This window comes from Aquarana catesbeiana, linkage group LG08 (assembly GCF_042186555.1).
Source record: "Aquarana catesbeiana isolate 2022-GZ linkage group LG08, ASM4218655v1, whole genome shotgun sequence".
NCBI lineage: Eukaryota > Metazoa > Chordata > Amphibia > Anura > Ranidae > Aquarana > Aquarana catesbeiana.
In genome coordinates, this window is record NC_133331.1 from 279907673 (window position 1) to 279930375 (window position 22703).

Genomic DNA, 22703 nt, shown 5'->3' on the forward strand with positions numbered 1-22703 from the left:
ATAAAGGAGCACAGGAGGCACAGCAGACAGCAGCATTGTCAGTCGGGGGGGGGGGGCAAGAGTGTTAGATGTACTTGCAGTTTTAGATACACTAACAAATTAAAGCCAAACTCCAGCTAACACTTTATAATCAGTTACAGCAAACAGTTTTTTTCTTCCCTTTTGTGATAAAGGTTTTACATGAATAAATAAAAGCTAATCGTTTTAATCACCACTGCCAGTGGTAAGCAGTTTGTCTCATCCATGTAAACTGATACATTCTGCTAGAGAGTGCCAGTGCACCCTATGATTCCAGTGCACCCCATGATTCCAGTGCACCCCATGATTCCAGTGCACCCCATGATTCCAGTGCCCCCCATGATTCCAGTGCACCCTATGATTCCAGTGCACCCCATGATTCCAGTGCACCCCATGATTCCAGTGCACCCTATGATTCCAGTGCACCCTATGATTCCAGTGCACCCCATGATTCCAGTGCACCCCATGATTCCAGTGCACCCTATGATTCCAGTGCACCCTATGATTCCAGTGCACCCCATGATTCCAGTGCACCCCATGATTCCAGTGCACCCCATGATTCCAGTGCCCCCCATGATTCCAGTGCACCCCATGATTCCAGTGCACCCCAGAGCATCCTGCTGCATCATCCACTGACTCCAGTGCGCCCCTGAGAGGCCCCATGTCTCCTGAATCTATAAACTTGTGCATCATCTGGCCCGTCCTTCTCTAAGCTGATGCGGACCTCTGTCTGTGACATTCTGTCTTTGTAACAATGGTCACCAGGACAAATAGAGGTTGAATCTTCCCAGTGGGGACACAGTTTAAAATAAAAAGTTACCAAACAAACCCATCCCTACACTACGCAAAACTAAAAAAAAAAAAAAAAATGCCTTTGAATGTAAAAGATCCAAATTTTCATTTTGTGTTGAAAAACTGATCTGGCAGCAAAAGGGTTACCCTACCCCCTCCCCTCCTCTCCTCCTGCCACTCACAAGTCACTGCTCCGCCTTCTCTCCCCTCCTCTGCGGCCATTTTGTGTTAGACCATCCAGAGACAAGCGACCAGAGGCAGGGAGGGGGTCAGTGAGGGGTGATCGCTGGAGGCCATCGCTTTAAATTCAGGGGCTTCGCACAGGTATGCCATTCTCCGATTAGGTGGGATCGTGATACGACATCCATTGTACGCAGTGAATTCATGTTTTATTATCTTGGAACCTTAGGCTGGATTCACACCTAGGCAGCTTTAGTGCTTTTTTAGTGCAGATTTGTACTACGGAACATGTTCCATAGGAAACCATGTTAGATGGACTGTAGTGAAAAAGTGCAAAATGCAAAAAGCACTAAAACTGCCTAGGTGTGAATCCAGCCTTAAAGCGGACCTTCCACCTTTTTTCGAGTTGACAAAAAGGTTGGGATATCTCACGCTACATTATAGGTAATGATATATGGCTTGTCTTGTGATGGGTGGCTGCATACAACCTAATTGCATACCTCCCAACTGTCCCTGATTTGGAGCAATGTCCCTCCTTCCTCCTCATTTGTCCCTCATTTTGGTCTGATCTATATAGTTTTATATAAAATGCACATTTTATCTTTCAAAAAGTGTTTCCCAGCGCTAAACCTTTCATCCAAATTCTAAATTGCTGCATTTGTACATTTTAAAAGCCAATATAAAGTAATAGTATTGGTAAAAAAAAAAAGCACTTGTGGATTTAATTAACCTTTTTTTTTTTTTTCCGGTTAATTCTCCTTTAAGGGGGTGTGGCAGGGGGCGTGTCTTATGCCTACATACATTTTTTTAGTAGGTGTCCCTCATTCCCATCTCAAAATGTTGGGAGGTATGTAATCCCACAATGTGAATCAAATAATGAGAGTGTTTGTTGTTGCGCCCAGTGCCCTTAGACCCCTTTCACACTGAGGGCGTTTTGCAGGCGCTATAGCGTTAAAAATAGCGCCTGCAATCCGCCCTCAAACAGCTTCAGCATTGTCTCCAGTGTGAAAGTCCGAGGGCTTTCACACCGGAGCGCTGCGCTGGCAGGACGGGGAAAAAAATCCTGCCAGCAGCTTCTTTGGAGCGGTGAAGGAGCGGTGTGTTTACTGCTCCTCCACCGCTGCTCCCCATGGAAATCAATGGGGCAGCGCTGGGATAGCGCCGGCAAAACGCCGCTATTGCGGCGCATTGCAGGCGGTTTTAACCCTATCTTGGCCGCTAGCGGGGGGTAAAAGCGCCCCGCTAGCGGCCGAAATGCGCCGCTAATCCGACGGCAAAACGCCGCTAAAAATAGCGGCGTTTTACCGCCGACGCTATGGGCGGCCCGGTGTGAAAGGGCTCTTAGTACAGGAGGTCCCTGAGTTATGAACCTCCGACTTGCAAACGACTCCTACTTACGAACTGGAGGCGGCGTCGGATCATTTTTTCGAGTTGAGATAATATTATCCCCTTTGCACCGACCGTACGCTAATTTGCGTTCATGGCTTGAAGGGGTTATACCGACCCCAGTACTTTTTTTTTTTTTTTTTTTTTTTTTTTTTTTTACAGAGGGCAGGTGGCTTTTTAGTGATAACAACCCATGCGGCTAAAAGCTAGACATGTGCATTTGTTTTTATCCGAATGCATTTTCGTCCGAATTTCAAGGATCTTCGTGTTCGTTTTAACAAACGATAACGAACGCACAGAATTCGAAACCTGAAAGATCCGAAATAAAAAAAAAGCTTTATTTTCGTATCCATTATATTTTCGTATTGTTGCGACAACAGTTCGCTATAGATAGATAGAAGATTCGACATGACGGTGACAATAGCGATCTGTGTCCATCGAACCCGCGGTTGAATGCGCCTAACCTAACTCTATTAGTCCACGATTATTCGACATAGAGAGAAAAGATTCGACATGCGAAGATTCGACGAAGCAGCTAGAAACACACGATCGGACATTTCCGGTCAAATCCTCCGCCCATAGGCTATAGAAGAATTCTAATGTTTGACTAGTAATAACAATTTATAATTATTACTTGTCAAACAATATTAGAATTCTACTACAGCTTGTAGGTAGAGCATTCGACCAGAAATGTACAATCGCGGCGTCGTACAGTTTAGCTGTTTCATCAAATCTTCTTAGAACATCCGACAGACACCATAAGCCTTCAATTGACAGATGCGACCTTAAAGGGGAGTTCCACACAAAAATTTAACTTCCGCTTTTCGGAACCCTCCCCCTGCTCCGGTGTCACATTTGGCACCTTTCAGGGGGGAGGGGGGTGCAGATACCTGTATAATACAGGTATTTGCACCCACTTCTGGGCATAGACCCCCACGGGGGGTCTACGCCACTTCCCGTCCCCCCCGCTGTCTGCTGGGAGACACACAGGTCCCAGAGACAGCAGGGACCATTCGGATTGCACAGCGCGACTTGCGCATGCGCAGAAAAGAACGAGGAAGTGAAGCCGCAAGGCTTCACTTCCTGATTCCCTTACCAAAGATGGCGGCGGCAGCACCCAAGGATCGAGGGGCGGTTCGGCTTCGGGGGCTGACATCGCGGGCACCCTGGACGGGTAAGTGTCCTTATTTTAAAAGTCAGCAGCTGCAGTATTTTGTAGCTGCTGACTTTAAAAAAAAAAAATTAAATTTTGGCGGACCTCCGCTTTAATTTGGATTTTCGGAGAAATGCATTTTTTAACCAATAAATTAAATACGAATTTCGGGAGTAACTAAATATATTTTTTGGACGAAACCGAAATGCCGAAACCAAAATATTTCAGCGTGCACATGTCTACTAAAAGCCGCTCAGATGTTATCCTAAAGGAGTGGAGGGGGACGTCACCCCCCCCCCCTCCCGCCGCTCTTCCCGGGCCTCCCTTCCCACCGGGAGATCTGAGCCACCAGCCAGCATTGATTCAGCTTTGATCGGGTCTCTGATGTAAAATCCCGGAAGTGACGTCACTTCCGGGTTTACTCGGCTGCCAATGGCACAGATTTAAAAAAGAAAAAAAAAAAGACAGTATTCAGAATCGCCAATTTTGGCGATCTGAATACTGTTAAGTGCAAAAGAGGGATTTGGCGTATTTTAGACCCCCGATCCCTCCATAAAGAGTACCTGTCACCACCTTTTGCTGTCACAAGGGATGTTTACATTCCTTGTGACAGCAATAAAATAGATCAGTTACTGTTTTTTTTTTTTTTTTTTTTTTTTAAAGGGACAATGTAGAAAAAAATTAAATAAGAATTTTTTTTTAAAGGTTTCAAAGCGCCTCCGTCCCCGAGTTCGCACAGCACAGAAAACGCATATGTAAGTCGTATGCAAAAGAGGGGTTTGACCCCCGATCCCTCCATAAAGAGTACCTGTCATCACCTATTGCTGTCACAAGGGATGTTTACATTCCTTGTGACAGCAATAAAATTGATCAGCGTTAGTATTTTTTTTTTAAAGGGACAATGTAGAAAAAAATTAAGAAATTTTTTTTTTTAAAGATTTTAAAGCGCCCCCATCCCCGCGAGCTCGCACAGCAAAGAAAACGCATACGTAAGTCGCGCCCGCATATGTAAACGGTGTTCGAATCACACATGGGAGGTCTTGCCATGATCGTGAGAGTGAGAGCAGTAATTCTAGCAAAAGACCTCCTCTGTAACTCTAAACAGGTAACCGTAAAAAATATTTTAAAGCATCGCCTATGGAGATTTTTAGGTACCGTTTGTCGCCATTCCACGAGTGTGCGCAGTTTCAAATCATGACACGTTGGGTATCTATTTACTCGGTGTAACATCTTTCACATTAGATAAAAAAATTGGTCTAACTTTTTGTGTCTTTTTTTTTTTTTTCCACAAAATTGCGTTCGAAGGACCGCTGTGCAAATACCGCGTGACATAAAATATTGCAACGATCACCAATTTATTCTCTAGGGTCTCTGCTAGAAAAATAAATATATATATATTATTGGGGGGTTCTAAGTAATTTTCTAGCAAAAAAAATACAGATTTTAACTTGTAAGCAACAAATGTCAGAAATGGGCTTAGGCATGAAAGGGTTAACCCCCCCCCCCCCCTTTGCTTTTTTTTTTTTTTGCTTTCTTCCCCTCACTTCCACATTTCTCACATAGGCAAGAATGACTTAGCTGCACGCAGACTCCTGGGATACGACTAGGGTTGCCTCCTTTTCTTCAAGTCAAACCCCAACACTTTAGCAGCGCACAGCAATTTTTTTTTTTTTTTTTATAGTATGAACTATACATATATTTTGCTATTAAATAATATCTCTAATCATATGAAGTTAATAACAAGAGTCCCCCTTTACATCAGAGTCCACAGAGTTGTTCCCCTTTTACATTTGAACTCGCAGAGTTCCCTTTCACTGTAAGGGAGGACTCGTCAGACTCTGATATAAGGGAGGACTCGTCAGACTCTGATATAAGGGAGGACTCGTCAGACTCTGATATAAGGGAGGACTCTGGGGCCTATACCATAAGGGATGCTCTGGGAACCCTGATGTAAGGGGGAACACTGAGGACTCTGATATAAGGGGAAACACTGTGGCCTCTGGTGTAAAGGGGAACTCTGAGAACTCTGAGTGAGTACACTAAGGTAAATCAGAGGGAGGGGAGAGAAGGGGGAGACTTCAATCACAGACAGGGATGGATGGTGAGCTCACTCACCCCTTGGCAGTCAGCACCTCTCATCCAGATGTATCTGAGGCTGCTGGACTTCAAATTTACAGACCCCCCCTTTCCTTTTCTGAGGCACAGAGCCAGGGATTGGAGTGTGGGCAGACACAGAGGGGTGGGGGGAAAGAGGTGCAGACTGAGCCCTCTCTCCTCTCCCATCAGTGTGGAAGGCAAGGTGGGGGGATTGTTAGTATTGTTAGTGATGGCTTTGGGCAGTGTGAAAGAGTGTAACAGACACTCTCAGCTTAGACAACTGCAGCCAACAACCCTGCTGGGAAGTAATAGTCCAGTCTAAATAATGTGTCCAGGTTTCAGGCAGTCTGAAACCCGGACGCATGATTCCAAACCTTAACTGTCCGGGTGAATCCTGGACAGGTGGCAACCTCAGATATGAATGGCAGTATTCCAGAAATCGATAGGAGCGGTCTAACCGGGGAATGGTATTGTTTACACGTTGCCACGTAAACCAGTTATAGAACACACAACATTTTGGAGTTGTAATCTACCCTAACCAGGAGGATCTCGCTGTACGAGACGTAAGAAACCAGGGACTAACTTCATTCCATCAAATTCCACCTGGGCCTAACGCACTTCGGTGGACTGTCCCTTTAATGGCGTAGCCCCCCTGGTGCCCTTTGGTATATGATGCACGGCTCTCAGACCTCAGCAGTCTGTAGTGAGAACAGTGTCAAACTGCAGGCTCTCCAGCTGCTGCAGAACTACAAGTCCCATCATGCCTCTGCCTTTGGAAGATTATATATATATATACACTGTGTATGTATGTATGTATGTATGTATATATATATATATATATATATATATATATATATATATATATATATATATATATATATATATATAATATCTCACAATATGGCCTGTCCACACTCTCTGACCCTCATTTCCTCTATTAGACCTGCAGATTCGGACAGTCCCCTTTGGTGATGTCAGGGGCTGCATTTGAGGCCCCCTTTTGGCTCGTGAATTGACAACCACTTTTGATACTACGATTTCCTCTGGTGATGGATGCGGACATTGATCCAGGACTGAGTTCTATTTTAACCACTTGAGCTCCAAGCCTGTTCTACCAATTTTCATTTACGTGTAACAGTCGCTATTTTTTGCTAGAAAATTACTTGGAACCCCCCAAACATTACATATACTATATTACCAAAAGTATTGGGACACCTGCCTTTACACACACATGAACTTTAATGGCATCCCAGTCTTAGTCTGTAGGGTTCAATATTGAGTTGGCCCACCCTTTGCAGCTATAACAGCTTCACCTCTTCTGGGAAGGCGTCCACAAGGTTTAGGAGTGTGTCTATGGGAATGTTTGACCATTCTTCCAGAAGTACATTTGTGAGGTCAGGCGCTGATGTTGGGCGAGAAGGTCTGGCTCGCAGTCCCCGCTCTTAATTCATCCCAAAGGTGTTCTATTGGGTTGAGGTCAGGACTCTGTGCAGGAAAGTCAAGTTCCTCAACCCCAAACTCGCTCATCCATGTCTTTATGGACCTTGTCTCATGTGGTGAGAGTATGCAGCCAGTTCCTGGAGGATGAATGAATTGATAGCATTGAATGGCCCCCACGCTCGCTTGACCTAAATCCAATAGAACACCTCTGGGACATTACGTTTGGGTCCATCCAACCCTACCAGGTTGCACCTTAGTCTGCTCAGGAGCTCAGTGATGCCCTGGTCCAGATCTTGGAGGAAATACCCCAGGACACAATCCGTCTCATCAGGAGCATGCTCCGACGTTGTCAGACATGCATACAAGCACATGGGGGGCCATACAAACTGAGTACCATTTTGAGTTACTGCAATAAAATTTCAGCAAAATGGACTAGCTGTGGTTTTCAACAGCAACAAGGCATTTTCGTCCACACAACTGCCACTCACTGGATATTTTTTCTTTTTCGCACCATTCTCTAATCTCTAGCCATTTCTGGAACACCCACTGTATATATACGTTGGCACTTTAAAGATGGATATCACTGTAACAGCAGCTGCTGCTACCATAACCATCTCTTCAATGGGCGGTCCGTTTTACAAAAATGGTGGTCTCTGCGGCGGATTCGCCGCAAGATCACCGTTATTGGCGGCTGGAGAGGCCCCCTCCTGCCACTCTCCCGCGTCCTCCGCAGCTTACCGAAGCCGTCGGTAGCAGTGGAGGCGATCGGGTCCTCTTCCTAGCTGGGTATGGAGACGAGTGAGGGGAAGATGGCCCCCACCCGTCTCCATACCATACCAGGGAAGAAGCAATGTCAAAATGTCACTTCCGCCCATACCTCTTAAAAGGGACATTTTTTATTTTTTTGTCATTTTTTCAAATGGCAACTTTTTTTTTTTTTTTTTTTTAATTGCATTTAAGTCCAAATATGAGATCTGAGGTCTTTTTGGCCCCAGATCTCATATTTAAGTAGGACCTGTCATGCTTTTCTCTATTACAAGGGATGTTTACATTTCTTGTAATAGGAATAAAAGTGACCCAAATTTTTTTTTTTTTTAAACAGTTTTAAAATCAATAAGATAAAGTAAAATAAATAAGTAGAGAGAAAAAATGTTTTAAAGCACCCCGTCCCGATGAGCTCGTGCAGAAGCGATATAAAAACGGTGTTCAAACCACACATGTGAGGTATCGTCGCGATCGTTCGAGAGAGAGCAATAATTCTAGCCCTAGACCTCCTCTGTAACTCATGTAACCTGTAGAATTTTTTAAACGTCGCCTGTAGAGATTTTTAAGGGTAAAAGTTTGACGCCATTCCACGAGTGGGCGTAATTTTGAAGTGTGACATGTTGGGTATCAATTTACTCGGCGTAACCTTATCTTTTACAATGTAAAAAAATTGGGCTAACTTTACTGTTGTCTTATTTTTTAATTCAAAAAAGTTGATCTTTTTCCAAAAAAAGTGTGCTTGTAAGACCGCTGCGCAAATATGGTGTGACAAGAAGTATTGCAATGACAGCCATTTTACTCTCTAGGGTGTTAGAAAAAAAAAACGTATAATGTTTTGGCTGTTCTAAGTAAATTTCTAGCAAAAAAACTTGTTTTTAACTTGTAAATACCGAGTCTGAAAAACAGGCTCGGTCCTTAAGTGGCTAGAGATGGTTGTGCGTGAAAATATCCCAGTAGATCAGCGGTTTTTGAAACACTCAGACCAGCCTGTCTGGCACCAACAACCATGCCACGTTCAAAGTCATTCAAATCCCCTTTCTTCCCCGTTCTGATGCTCAGTTTGAACTTCAGCAAGTCGTCTTCACCACGTCTAGATGCCTAAATGCTGCTATGTGATTGGCTGATTAGCAATTTGTGTTACCAAACAATTGAACAGGTGTACCTAATAAAGTGGCCAGTGAATATGTATATATGTAGTATAATAATGTGTGGAGGTTCCAAGTAATTTTCTAGCAAAAAAATACAGATTTTTACATGTAAACAAAAAGTGTCAGAAAAGGCCTAACGGGAAAGCACAACATTTTTGGCTGATGAACGATTTCCTGTTCACAGGTACCAGCCATGCCAAACTGCATTGTGGCCGGTTGCACTAGCAAGCAGAACAAACCCAACGCCATGAAAGGGGTAATATTACACGTGTTTCCTCCAGACCTGGAGAGGATCAAAACTTGGTTGCTGCAAACTGGGCAGGACTTCGGAGATCTGGACGAGTTTGCACAAAAAGTCTTAGATGGCAAAAGAACTGACGCTTACAGATTATGCTCTGTTCATTTTACACCCCAATGTTACCTTGAACGTGCCTCAAAGAAAGCGCTAAGAGCCAACGCCGTGCCCACCATTTTCCACAACAGAGAAGCAACAAGTCTCCATTATCCACAAAAATACAAAATGATGACTTCAGAAAATGGGTACAGTGCTCTTTAGTATGTAGTCCACCAGTGATATTTCATGAATTACCTTCCATATATTTCCTTCACATAAAGGTGTTTCTTCCAGAACAGACATCTACCGCAAAACGAAAGAGGCAAGCACCCAAACCTGTCCACTTCTTGGCGCAAAGAAGGTAGGCACTAATCTCGTGATATGCTGAGAATTTCATAAAAGATAGCGCAAAGTATTGAAAGTAAAACCTTCACAGCATTTTTCATCTTTTTTGAAGTCTCTTCGGTCGAAAGCACACGTCGTTACTGATTCACACAAAATAGACGAGATAAGGAAAACATTCACCAAAAAGATATTCGATCTCACCCTGGGGATCATCTACCTGCTGATTGGAGAGGTGAGGAGGATTCTGGGAGGTCACATGACATCACTCTTATCTCTATTAATAAAACACAGACCTGACCGGAGAGGTGAGGAGGATTCTGGGAGGTCACATGACATCACTCTTATCTCTATTCATAAAACACAGACCTGACCGGAGAGGTGAGGAGGATTCTGGGAGGTCACATGACATCACTCTTATCTCTATTCATAAAACACAGACCTGACTGGAGAAGTGAGGAGGATTCTGGGAGGTCATATGACATCACTCTTATCTCTATTGATAAAACACAGACCTGACCGGAGAGGTGAGGAGGATTCTGGGAGGTCACTTGACATCACTCATATCTCTATTAATAAAACACAGACCTGACCAGGGAGCATTGGCGTCACCAGCCTGGGGCCACAGGGGGCACTGACCCCCCCCCCCAACATCATACTGGCCCCCCCATGTGCCCCCCCCCCCCAACAGGGCCGAACTGGCCTACCGGGGCTGTCTGCCCTGGGGCTCAGCTGTGTGTTGCTGCAGCACAGCTCTCCCCTCCCTCCTTCTCACGCACAGGCACAGCAGGAGACCGCTGTGTCACGGAGCTTTGAAATGTTCTGCCATGCTATGACAAAAGTCCCGCCCTCCTCCTACACCAGCTCGTGTGATAGATGCAGGGTTCTGTCTATCAGATGAGCTGGTCTAGGAGGAGGGCGGGGCTTTTGTAATAGCATGGCAGAACATGATTTCACACTCAGCTCCGTGACACAGCGCTAAGGCTGCAACGATGGTGAGGTGGTCATGAGAGCACAGTGAGGCTACAATGAGGACACAATAAGGCTGCAATGAGATGGGCATGGTGAGGCTGCAATGATGGGCACAGTAAGACAGCAATGATGGGCACAGTAAGGCGGCAATGATGTGCACAGTGAGGCTGCAAAGATGGGCATGTGAAGCTGCAATGATGGGCACAGTAAGGCTGCAAAGATGGTGAGGCTGCAATTAGGGCACGGTGAGGCTGCAATGATGGGCACAGTAAGGCTGCAATGATAGGCACAGTAAGATGCAATGAGGGCACAGTGAGGCTGCAATGATGGGCACGGTGAGGCTGCAATGATGGGCACAGTAAGGCTGCAAAGATGGTGAGGCTGCAATGAGGGCACGGTGAGGCTGCAATGATGAGCACAGTAAAGCTGCAATGATAGGCACAGTAAGATGCAATGAGGGCACAGTGAGGCGGCAATGATGGGTATGGTGAGGCTGCAATGAGGGCACAATGAGGCTGCAATGAGGGCACAGTAAGGTGGCAATGAGATGGGCATGGTGAGGCTGCAATGAGGGCACAGTAAGGTGGAAATGATGGGCACGGTGAGGCTGCAATGCTTTGTCCGTGCTGCAGCCCCTCCCACCCGCCACATTTTGATTACAGTTCCAGGAAGAAGAAGCCAGAATCATTCCTCAGATTGCCAGCACCCATGTGAGTTTTTTTTCTGTTTACTACAGGGAGGGGGAGAAGGAGGTTCTGCAGCAGCCGGGACAGTCATAGATTCATGCTTTTAGTGCATACGATGGAGGAAGAGGGGAACAGAACTCTTATCTATTCATGTTGTCATGTATTTACTCTGGCACTACCACCCTAACCTGGCACTACCACCCTACCTAGCACTATCACTTAACCTTGCACTACCACCCTACCTGGCTGGCACTACCACCTAACCTGACACTGCCACCTAGCCTGCCACTACCACATAATCTGGTACTATTGTATATCACCTAAACTGGCACTGCCACCTAACCTGGTACTATTGTATATCACCCTAACCTGGCATTATATCACTCCAATCTGCCAGTATACTACCTTAACATCACTTGACGTCGACGTACGGGGCACTGCCTGTCTGCCTGGGGGAGGGATGCCAGATATAGGATCCGAAAAAAAAAGAGAAATCACAGCGCTGTGCAAAAAAGTGTAAATAGCAGCCAACACAGCTATAGACCAAAGCAACAAGTAAAAAAAGTAAATTGTAGCGCTATAAACCGTGAATTGACCATTAAATTAATAATGGGGGGAAAAAAAGGTATATCAAACAAACAGAAAATTGATGATAGTCCTGAATGTGACCAATGGGGAATAAGACGTTTAGGCTTATATAGATGCACAAGCATATAAGTGACTCTAATATCTTAAATCACTAAGAAATAAATGCATATGTGAAAAATATTAAAATTAAAGCGATATAAAAGTGTGACACTATGTGGACACAAAAGTTCAATCGTGCTAAAGTCCAAAGAATGTCAACAGATGTGAAGGAGTCCAGAAATTAAAGAGGATGATCCCACAAATCCAGAAGCATATTTATCAGACATCATTTGGAAAGAAGTTGGAATAGTGAGTAAGCCGTCACCAATAGTCATAAGGAGGCTTACCAGATGTCGATGACTTGGGAAGGCGTATGCCACCCAAGTTGTAAAAGCTTTAACCAGCTGACTGGAAAGATGCGCCTGCTTGAACGGCCACGGAAACTTGATACAAACGTTTCACGGCAGCAGCTTGTAGGAAGTGCTCCAAATAGGGGTTCAAATCCGATATTTCACAAACCATGCAAAGATAAATGAAATGCTCGCATAGCGTGATACCGTATGTAGCGCTGGTAGATTTTTATCTACCGCTGATAGGTAAATTTAGTAGGTCGCTTATTATAGGAAGTTAGATTTGCCTCTGTTCCAGCTTGGCTGACGTTGCATGCAGTTCCACATTGAGCCGGTGGGTGTCGTTGTCATCATCGGCAGGTGTTGGAAAAGCAACGTGTTGAAGCAAATGAGTGCTCCTCTGTCCCGGAGATAACTCGGTGGAGGTGGTCCTCCGAGTTGCATTCTGGGAGAGGGTATTTATGGGACAGACGCCATATTTTAGGGTTCGTTTTCAGCCACCTGCTGGCCCTCCTGGCCGACAGGTATGCACTAGGAATATCACCTCGTGGTCCTCCGTTCCAGAGGCCCGCGTCGCTGTGGCTTGTGACTGGGCCCAGAAGCCTGTCTGGGGCCTACCACAGCAGCGGAGGAATGGTCCTGAGCTGTCTATCCAGAGTGAAGAAGCTGGACAACCGAGAAGATCGCAGGGGAGGACCCGTCATGGAAGGATCATGCAGAGTGCTGGTCTGGAGAGGGGCCTGGTGACTCGGTTGGAGGACGTATCCTAAAGTAATCTTACTGCATAGTACTGCTGGGTTGGCTTAAAGGTTCAAGTATTATATCTGACATTCACCACAAACCAATACATCCTGTGGCAGAGGATCGTACGGGTTTTATTCCAGATAAGTCTGTGGCAGAGACTTTTGTTCGTGCTGCATGCTGGCTGCTAGGCAAGTGAGAGATGTCTATCCAGGCGGGCAAATATTAAATCCTACGAAAGGGGGACTATTCAATTGCAAGTGTTCAGTTACAAAGAATGTTCTGAAGAAATACAACAGAAAGGTATTTGAGCTTCCCTACAGCTTTCCTACTACCTCTTTCCTGCTACTTCCCTTGTTCGTTTTATTAAAGCATTGGAAAACCTACTCAAGTGTTTGGTGCTTATATCGTCCAGAGGTAAACTCAACGGAACCCTAGACCCGGTGCCGGTGAAACAGAAGTATTCGGAGTGAAGGTAACAGCCTGCTTAAACCAGCAGCTCCACCGAGAGTTAGTGCTACACGTATATATGAAAAAAATGTATTGTAGTAAAAATAAAACTCACATGGTAACAATCATCTAAAGCGTGTAAAAGAGACAAAAAGCGGTATGTAGGTAGGTCCACCCAACGCGTTTCTGCTAATAAGCCATCATATAGGATCTGCCCAGGTCCCAATTTTGAAAACCATTTATCATTTTCCTTCCACTGCACAATTATGTGCCACTTTGTGTTGGTCTATCACATAAAATCCCAATAAAATACATTTACATTTTTGGTTGTAACATGACAAAATGTGGGAAATTTCAAGGGGTGTGAATACTTTTTCAAGGCACTGTGTGTATGTGTGTGTGTATATAATATATAGTTGGCCCCCCTACTTTTGTCTATACCCCCCCCCCCATGTGCCCCCCCTAAATATGAAAGCTGGAGACGCCACTGCCAGGGAGGTGAGGAGGATTCTGGGTAGCTCCCCAAGACATTAGCATTTCAACATGTTTAAATCAAAAGGGTTGTAGAGAATTAATGCATGATGAAAATTATTTTCTTTATGTTGAAAGACCTTGGCATATTTGTTTTAATACACAGGACTTTGCAGTGGTCAAGACTTCTGGTGAGCATGTGATCTCCCACACCTATCCCCATATTTCAGGAGGATGCAGCAGTACGCAAAGCCCCACAATGGAGATTCCACCTCCATCTCTGACACCTGAGAGAAACTACAAGAAGATCCTAGAAGTCACCAACCAGATCATTGAACTGTTGATGGGAGAGGTGAGTAGGGTTACCACCTTTTCTTCAAGCCAAACACGAACACTTTAGCAACCTGAGACACCATTGGGTGCCAAAAGGAGAGTAGTAATGCGCTGTGCATAGCATGCTGCAGTAAACAGTGGGTGTGGCCAAATTGCTCTTGCTGACATCATTGCCCTGCCCCCTAAGTGATGCGAAACCTACCCCCAGACAGCTGCCCGCAGCTCCTTGATGGCAACAGATTTGTGTGTGACTATCATGGTTACTGGGTAGCCACAGTCCAGTCTGAATAATGTGCCCGGGTTTCAGTCCACCTGAAACCCGAACAAATGATTCAAAACCCGGACTGTCTGGATGAATCCCGGACAGGTGGCAACCCTAGACGTGAGCGGTGCTGGGATTTCTGGGACATTATCCGGTGACGGACAAGGAATGTGTCTGGAGGTTGCCACCTTTTCTTCAAGTCAAACCCGAACACTTTAGTGCCCCATAGCAATTTTTTTTTTTCTTTGAAACAAGCTGTACATATTTTGCAATTAAACCAATATCTCTAATCATATGAAGTTTAGCACAAGAGTCCCCCTTTTACATCTAAATCCACAGAGTTTCCCTTTTACATCAGCATTCCCTTACACTGTAAGGGGGATCTGCAGACTCTTCTGCAAGGGAGAACTCTGGGGGCTCTAACATAAGAGATGCTCTGGGAACCCTGATGTAAGGGGGAACACTGAGAACTCTGATGTACGGAGAGGACTCTGATGTAAGGGGGAACACTGAGAACTCTGATGTACGGAGAGGACTCTGATATAAGGGGGAACACTGTGGCCTCTGGTGTAAAGGGAAACTCTGATGTAAGGGGTGCTCTGAGAACTCTGATTTACCTTTAGTGTGCTCACCCAGAGGCAGGAGAGAGAAGGGGGGAGACTTCAGTTACAGACAGGGATGGATGGTGAGCTCACTCAGTCGTTGGCAGTCAGCAACTCTCATCCAGATGTAGCTGAGGCTGTTGGACTTCAAATTTCTGGCCCACACTTTCCTTTTCTGAGGCACAGAGCCGTAAATTGGAGAGTGGGCAGACACAGAGGGGTAGGGGCGAGAGGAAGAGGAGTAGATTGAGCTCTCTCTCCTCTCCCATCTGTGTAGGGTGGGGGGGAATTGTTAGTGTTGGCTTTGGGCAGTGTGAAAGAGAGTGTAACAGACACTCTCAGCTTAGACAACTGCAGCCAGCAACCCTGCTGGGAAGCCATAGTCTGGTCTGAATAACGTGTCCGGGTTTTAGACTGCCTGAAACCCAGAAGCATGATTCCAAACCTGAACTGTCCGGGTGAATCCCGGACAGGTGGCAACTCTAATGACTGTATCATTGTGTGTGTCAGGTTCCTATAAGGTGTCAGACTGTCACTGTCTATTTCTCCATGGAGGAGTCGAGGTATTTAGGACACAAGGATCTCTACAAGGACATCACAATAGGGAACCCACATTATCAGGTAGATGAGATTAAAGGTCTTCCAGAAAATAAAATATACCAGCTTTGTATCATGTAAACTGATCTTGAAAAAAACATGGTGTTCTGTTGCAATACTAGATAAGATGGTATACCTATTATTTATTTATTTTTTATCTCATGTAGGGTGAAAATTTAGTAAAGATTGAAGTAAAATCTGAACATGAAGAACCCTATGTGATGGGTGATGAGGTGTGCATGAATGAGGAAATTTCTCCAGAGATCAGCACAGGTGAGGAATAAACACTAAATCTAGAGAAGAGTTCCAGATTCTCCTTGTTCAGTATGTAGCCAAGTCCCGGGCCTTTCCAGACCTAATGGTGACCTCCAGAGTTATGGACAGCTGACATCCTTCTATGTAGAGTGGGTTACGAGGCATGGTGGGTGTAGTGCAAGGTAGATTAATGGGCGCCAGACACTTCTTGAATGCTCAGAGATTTATTGTCTCTTAAACAGAACTGGGGAGAGAGGTTTAGGTCCAGGACACACTTTAGTAGTTGCAATGTTAATTTAGCAGACTTCTACAGGTAGACAGCCACGCAGGGAAAGGCATCCAGCAAGACGCCACACCTGCACGAGTAGGATCGCTGTCTCCTATGGTAACAATCTTATAACAGTTTCTAACACAAGTTGTAACAAACTCCTTTACTTGCTCTACAATCTCCTCTTGTAGACCTTTACTCAAATGAGCTCCCAGTCTCTCTCACTAGACTTGCTGATTCACTGCTACTGGATCCCCTGAGCTCTTGCAATCTTCACACACAGTACCTCCCTAAAGCGTCACCCCCGTGTCCCTGCTGGGTCCCTAGCTTGGCACTCACAGATACTCCTCAAGTGTGACCCCACTGGCCTGCTCGGTCCCTGGCTTGGCACACAAGACTGCTTTGCAAGCGTCTTCTCCGCTGGCTGGGTCCCTGGATGACACCTGCTAAAGTTTCCCAATTCTTCACCGGTTGGTGAGAATACTGATCTGGTACTTGCTACTCACGGTGGTCCCTGGTAACAAGGTGGATAGTTCCTTAGTGGTGACAGCTTCCCTTCTACCTCCGACCATGACAGGTTCTCCGGCCGGCAGAACCAGCACTTTTGGTTGGACTGCAAGCCGCAGTCCCAACCTTACACTGCTCTCTTGCTTCTGGATAGGCCCTCAGACAGCCTAGCAGCCAGATGTCCCCGGGATAGGCCTAAGGCTCTGGCCAAGCAGCCCAGGGCAGTACAACACACGTCCACCCAGACAGCCGTCCAGATGGCACAGAACCCCGATCACCTGACTCCACCCAAATAAATAGGTTCTCCCAGCAGACCAAGGGATTCTAGAGAATTCCTCCCCATTGGCTGAGATACCCCATATACTCCTAATCTGTCCTTGCAATGCCCTTGTCTTGTCTAATGTCGCCAGGTACCCGGCCACCTAGCGACAGAAGAGAGAAGTGCAGCAATTCCAGATTTAGGGTGAAGTCAGTTGACCCCCTAGTAAATGGCCAAGGCAACGATCACTTGGCAAATTTAAGAGCAACCCTGCCTAAACATCAGGGTGCTACATCTTCCCCCTGCCTACAAAACTACGTGTTAGAGTTTGCAGAAAAATAATGCTAGGCCTGCTTTTACAAGAGAGTGCTGACCGTTGGCTCTAAACGGTACCGGGATGATGCCTTTTTTTTTGGAGCCTCGTTTGGGGGCTTTGGTGAAATATCGGGAGTCTGTCTAAACAGACCCCTGATGTCTCACTTTTGAGACAGAGAAAGGGACTGAGGATAAATTCCCCAGTCCCTTTCTTTGCAGCCAGGCAGCAGAGGGAATCTGCATAGTACAGGGTGATTAGGGTACCCCAGGCACACCTGGCACCCCATGTGTGCATGCCTATGGACTGCAGTGAAGAAAGTGTGAGAATTTGGTAAGTTTACTGAAGACATCTGACAGGGAAGAGAGGTTTGAAGAAGTAATGAGGGCCAAGTGTGAACTGACAAGTGAGTGAACAGGATAAGGAAGATGACCTAAGGAGCTTTGGAGGACAAGTGAAAAGCATGTTGAGGTATATCCCAAAATGGACACTTCATTGGTTCTCCACCCTATATCATGTCACTGTGTGGCCATTCTAGCCCCACACACCCTCTGAGGGCTCTCATACATCTCAGTACAGGGGGCTTCACTCTCATCTTTATTCACAGACACCGGAGACACCAGAACCACTCAGAGAGACATTAAAGTCAAGGAGGAGGAAGAAGTACATGTGTGGATTAAAGAGGAGGAAGTTCCTATGGAGATCAGCACAGGTGAGTAATAAACACTAAGTCCAGAGAAGAGTCCCAGATTCTCCTTGTTCAGTCACTACAACAATCTCTTCTTCTCCCCCTCCTCTATCAGTAGACAGTATGTGCCCAGTGGGAGGAGTAAGGAGTCATGAGTTTCTACTCTCATCTTTGTTTACAGACCCCGGACACACGAGAGCCACTCAGAGTACTGTCAAAGCTGAGGAGGAGGAAGAAGGCCATGTGAGGATTAAAGAGGAGGTAATTCCTCCAGAGATCAGCACAGGTGAGTGATTGGTTAGTAAATAATTGGTCTTCTTGGTCAGTCGCAACACCATTGACATCAAAGGGCTCAATACTAAAAAAAATATGCATATTGAACAGTTTTTTTTTTCTGGTTGTACCCACAAGCCTAGAACTATAAAAACTAAAGAAAACCAACTTGATTTTGTGGGTCTTGTAAATTCTTCTGGAAATCTGAGTTCTAAACTGAAATGACATAATCTGATGCAGAGTCCCCTCTGATACACCTATCTCCAGCCAGGTTGATGGATCTTAGATAGCAAAGAGGTCAGTATGCGCTTAGTCGGTTAACATCTTGCTGAACTTGCAACAACCGTCTTCATCAAAGATTTCCATTGTGTACTGGGTTTTCTCTTTTCTCTATTCTCTTTTTTTTTTTTTTTTTTTACAAAGGATATCTATCCGTAAACTGATTAAATTAAATTGAAAATATTTTCACACTTTGTAACCTTTGGTATACAGTGGAAAGCTATCGATAACGATTAAGGTGGAATGATATGGGGGTTTTTAGCTATTAGCTGTGTGGTAGATTTGTTCCTTTCCACCCAAGGAACTTTGGAAGCTTCAACTCCAGGCTCCGATCCGGGATTACAAAACCCAGAGAAAAAGTAGAGTTTTGTCCGCTCACAATAAACACGCTGGAGCCTCTCAAACCGTAACTTTTAGAATCCTGTGTCCTTTCTATACCAATTTACCCAACTCGCACTGTGGCAAGGCCTCACACGGTCACAGTGGTCACTGTCAAGGTTTATCAGGAAGTTATCCTTCTAAGCACATATTGTCCTCTTTCATAGGTGAGGTCCATCAGTCTAGTGAGTTGCCACTATTGGTTTTGGGTAGAGGACACATTGCATGTTTTTGTTCATGAGCTTGAATACCAGTTAACTTGATTGAAGTGCCACATCTACTTAGTCCTCAAAATTAATTGAGGACTACATATACTGGTCTTTTGTGTGCTGCTGATCAACATTATATTTATACTAGCGCTGACTTAAGTTTTTTTTTTTTTTTTTTTTTTTATCTTGTACGCTTCTCTTCTTTTTAAGAACTTTTTTGGTAGAAGTAAATTCTTTTTTCTACCCCTTTTTTTTTTTTTTTCTTCAGGCGAAAAATACAACATGGAGACAAATTCCGTTAGCCTTCCCAATGGTGAAACGGATGATGATGTCACAGATGATTCTTCAGATGAAAATCCCATTGCCCCCTATTCAAATACAGCACTTCACAGTACAGTTCTATTGCCTGATCCTCCCACACATGGGGCAAGCTTTTCCGATCACTCCTATCCCATCCCCCATCATGCAGATAGTAGAGAAGGTGAAGCTGTTCTGTCTGCCGAAAACAGCAGACCTCCTCACACCTGTCCTCTGTGCGGAAAAGTCTTCCCCGACAAGTCCCTCCTGCGCCAACATGAGAAGACTCACAAAGGGGAGATGCCCTATTATTGTCTGGAGTGTGGGAAAGATTACCTTCACAAATCAAGATTCATATCGCATCGAAGGATTCACACGGGAGAGAAACCGTATTCCTGTGCCAAGTGCGGGAAGAGCTTTGCAAATAAACCTGATCTGGTCAGACATCACCGAATGCACACCGGGGAAAAGCCTTTTTCATGTTCTGACTGTGGGAAGCGTTTCACGCAGAGGGTGCATCTTGTTTCCCATCAGAAAAAACATGTGCTTGAGAAGCAATAAAGGGATTTTGTTTACCTTCTTGGCCAAGTACCTACAAGAAGATTCTAGTGGAATTTCTGTGCTTCCGTGTATTTTGTTTCCTGTCATCTGAACAGAAATTTGATGGCTATGTGAAACCCATATACACTATATTGTCAAAAGTATTGGGACACCCGCCTTTACACACACACATGAACTTTAATAGCATCCCAATCTTATGCCCCGTACACACGGTCGGATTTTCCGACGGAAAATGTGTGATAGGACCTTGTTGTTGGAAATTCCGACCGTGAATAGGCTCCATCACACATTTTCCATCGGATTTTCTGACACACAAAGTTTGACAGCAGGCTATAAAATTTTCTGACAACAAAATCCGTTGTCGGAATTTCCGATCGTGTGTACACAAATCCGACGCACAAAGTGCCACGCATGCTCAGAATAAATAAAGAGATGAAAGCTATTGGCTACTGCCTCGTTTATAGTCCCGACGTACGTGTTTTACGTCACCGCGTTCAGAATTGTCGGAAAATCCGATCACTTTGTGTGACCGTGTGTATGCAAGACAAGTTTGAGCCAACATCCGTCAGAAAAAATCCATAGACTTTGTTGTCGGAATGTCCGATCAATGTCCGACCGTGTGTACAGGGCATTAAGCAGGGTACACACGATCAGATTATCAGACAAATTTTCATCCGTTTTTTTTGTTGCATGCTAGTCTCCTATCGAAAGGGAAGAGGTTGCTCAACATACGTAAATTCTCGTACGACAGAATTCAACTTCAGAAGTGATGTAATATGTTGAATTGTTTTGTATGTGTTCTTTCATTTCTGAGCATGTGTAGTCTTGCTCTTGCGTTTTTTTTTTTTTTTTTTTTTCAGACGAAAACTTTACTAAACGAAAAAGGGACGTTGTGTTCACATACGACAAAAATTCTAGTGCCTGCGCATCCAGCTTTTGTCGTCCGAAACTTCGGAATCGGCATTCGAAAGCACCATACAAACGATCACAAAATCGGCAGATCGTTCATCGAACAAAATTTTACTTCCGATTTTCTGATCGTGTATACAGGCCTTTAGTCCATAGGGTTCAATATTGAGTTGGCCCACCCTTTGCAGCTATAACAGCTTCAACTCTTCTGGGAAGGCTGTCCACAAGGTTTAGGAGTGTGTCTATGGGAATGTTTGACCATTCTTCCAGAAGCGCATTTGTGAGGTCAGGCACTGATGTGAACGAGAAGGCCTGGCTCACAGTCTATGCTTTAATTCATCCCAGGCTAGTCAAGTTCCTCCACCCCAAACTCGCTCATCCATGTCTTTATGGACCTTGCTTTGTGCACTGGTCTAAATCATTTGGTGGAGGGGGGATTATGGTGTGGGGTTGTTTTTCAGTAGTGGGGCTTGGTCCCGTAGTTCCAGTGAAGGGAACTCTGAAGGCGTCAGCATACCAAGACATTTTGAACAATTTCATGGTCCCAACTTTGTGGGAACAGTTTGGGGACGGCCCCTTCCTGTTCCAACATGACTGCGCACCAGTGCACAAAGCAAGGCCCATAAAGACATGAATGAGTGAGTTTGGGGTGGAGGAACCTGGCTGACCTGCAGAGTCCTGACCTCAACCTGATAGAACACCTTTGGGATGAATTAGAGCGGAGACTGCAAGCCAGGCCTTCTCATCCAACATCAGTGCCTTACTTCACAAATGCACTTCTGGAAGAATGGTCAAACATTCCCATAGACACACTCCTAAACCTTGTGGACAGACTTCCCAGAAGAGTTGAAGCTGTTGTAGCTGCAAAGGGTGGGCCAACTCAATATTGAACCCTACAGACTAAGACTGGAGTGTCATTAAAGTTCATGTGCGTGTAAAGGCAGGCGTCCAAATACTTTTGACAATGTAGTGTATGTTTGTGATGGTAAGAATCCAGTGACGGAAGTAGGCATGTGGGTGAAATAAGTCATCAGCAAGAAATATGGATACCCGTGTTGTATTTTATCTCTGCACTGCAAGATGTGAAAGTATAGTGAGATGTAAATTTTATATACTGTATACTACAGTATAATAACGTATCATATTGCCTGTATCAGGCCCTAGGGAGAGTAATAAAGAATGATGGATAACGTTCTCTTTTTAATCATTTTTTTTCCTTTACAAAAAAAAAAAAAAAAACTCAACAAGGTCACATGTAACAGAGGGTTGTCACACATTCATGAATGATAAGAGCTAATAAAGTACTTGACTGTAGAGTTTGGTTATAATTGTAGTGCTTGTTTGCAGATATTTCCAACAGATGACGGACTGTCACCATCGAATCTGAAAGTCCTACAGATGCAGGGGATGCCGCTATGCTGTATGGGTTGGAGAGCAAAGGGTAACTGCGTAGTGTGCCACTATGCCAGTATCATTGGTGGAAACATGGGACAACCCCCCCCCCCCCCTTTCCACCACCACTAATTTATGAGTTAAAGTAGAACTAAACCCATCGATTTAACAGTTGCAAAAAAACGTTCGATTTCCGGAATGTGCTGGGAATGTTACTCTCAAATTGGTTGTGTTTTAAATCAGAATGTCAAACCATCAAATGTCTGGTGTCATAACTGATCACATGTGCATTATTGCAGTTAAAAATCAAACAGAACACTAATGCCGTTTACATACAACCAGACTTTTCGACCGGACTGGTCCGACGGA

The 22703-nt window shown here is 44.9% G+C and overlaps 1 protein-coding gene across 5 annotated transcripts; it reads left to right on the forward strand.

Moving 5' to 3' along the window:
* Positions 1 to 878: 878 nt before the first annotated feature.
* Positions 879 to 20885, forward strand: LOC141104512 (uncharacterized). Of its 5 annotated transcripts, XM_073594087.1 has the most exons (10): positions 885 to 1134; positions 9164 to 9519; positions 9608 to 9674; positions 9771 to 9890; positions 14119 to 14304; positions 15660 to 15770; positions 15914 to 16019; positions 17956 to 18060; positions 18218 to 18322; positions 19444 to 20885. In XM_073594087.1, the coding sequence occupies exons 2-10, from the start codon at positions 9173 to 9175 to the stop codon at positions 20031 to 20033; spliced, it is 1737 nt and encodes a 578-aa protein (XP_073450188.1). In that variant the 5' UTR covers positions 885 to 1134; positions 9164 to 9172; the 3' UTR covers positions 20034 to 20885. The 5 variants fall into 5 exon arrangements, with proteins under 5 accessions (XP_073450190.1, XP_073450188.1, XP_073450189.1 ...); XM_073594089.1 differs by lacking the exon at positions 9771 to 9890 and having other exon boundaries at positions 879 to 1134; XM_073594088.1 differs by lacking the exon at positions 15660 to 15770 and having other exon boundaries at positions 892 to 1134.
* Positions 20886 to 22703: the final 1818 nt, after the last annotated feature.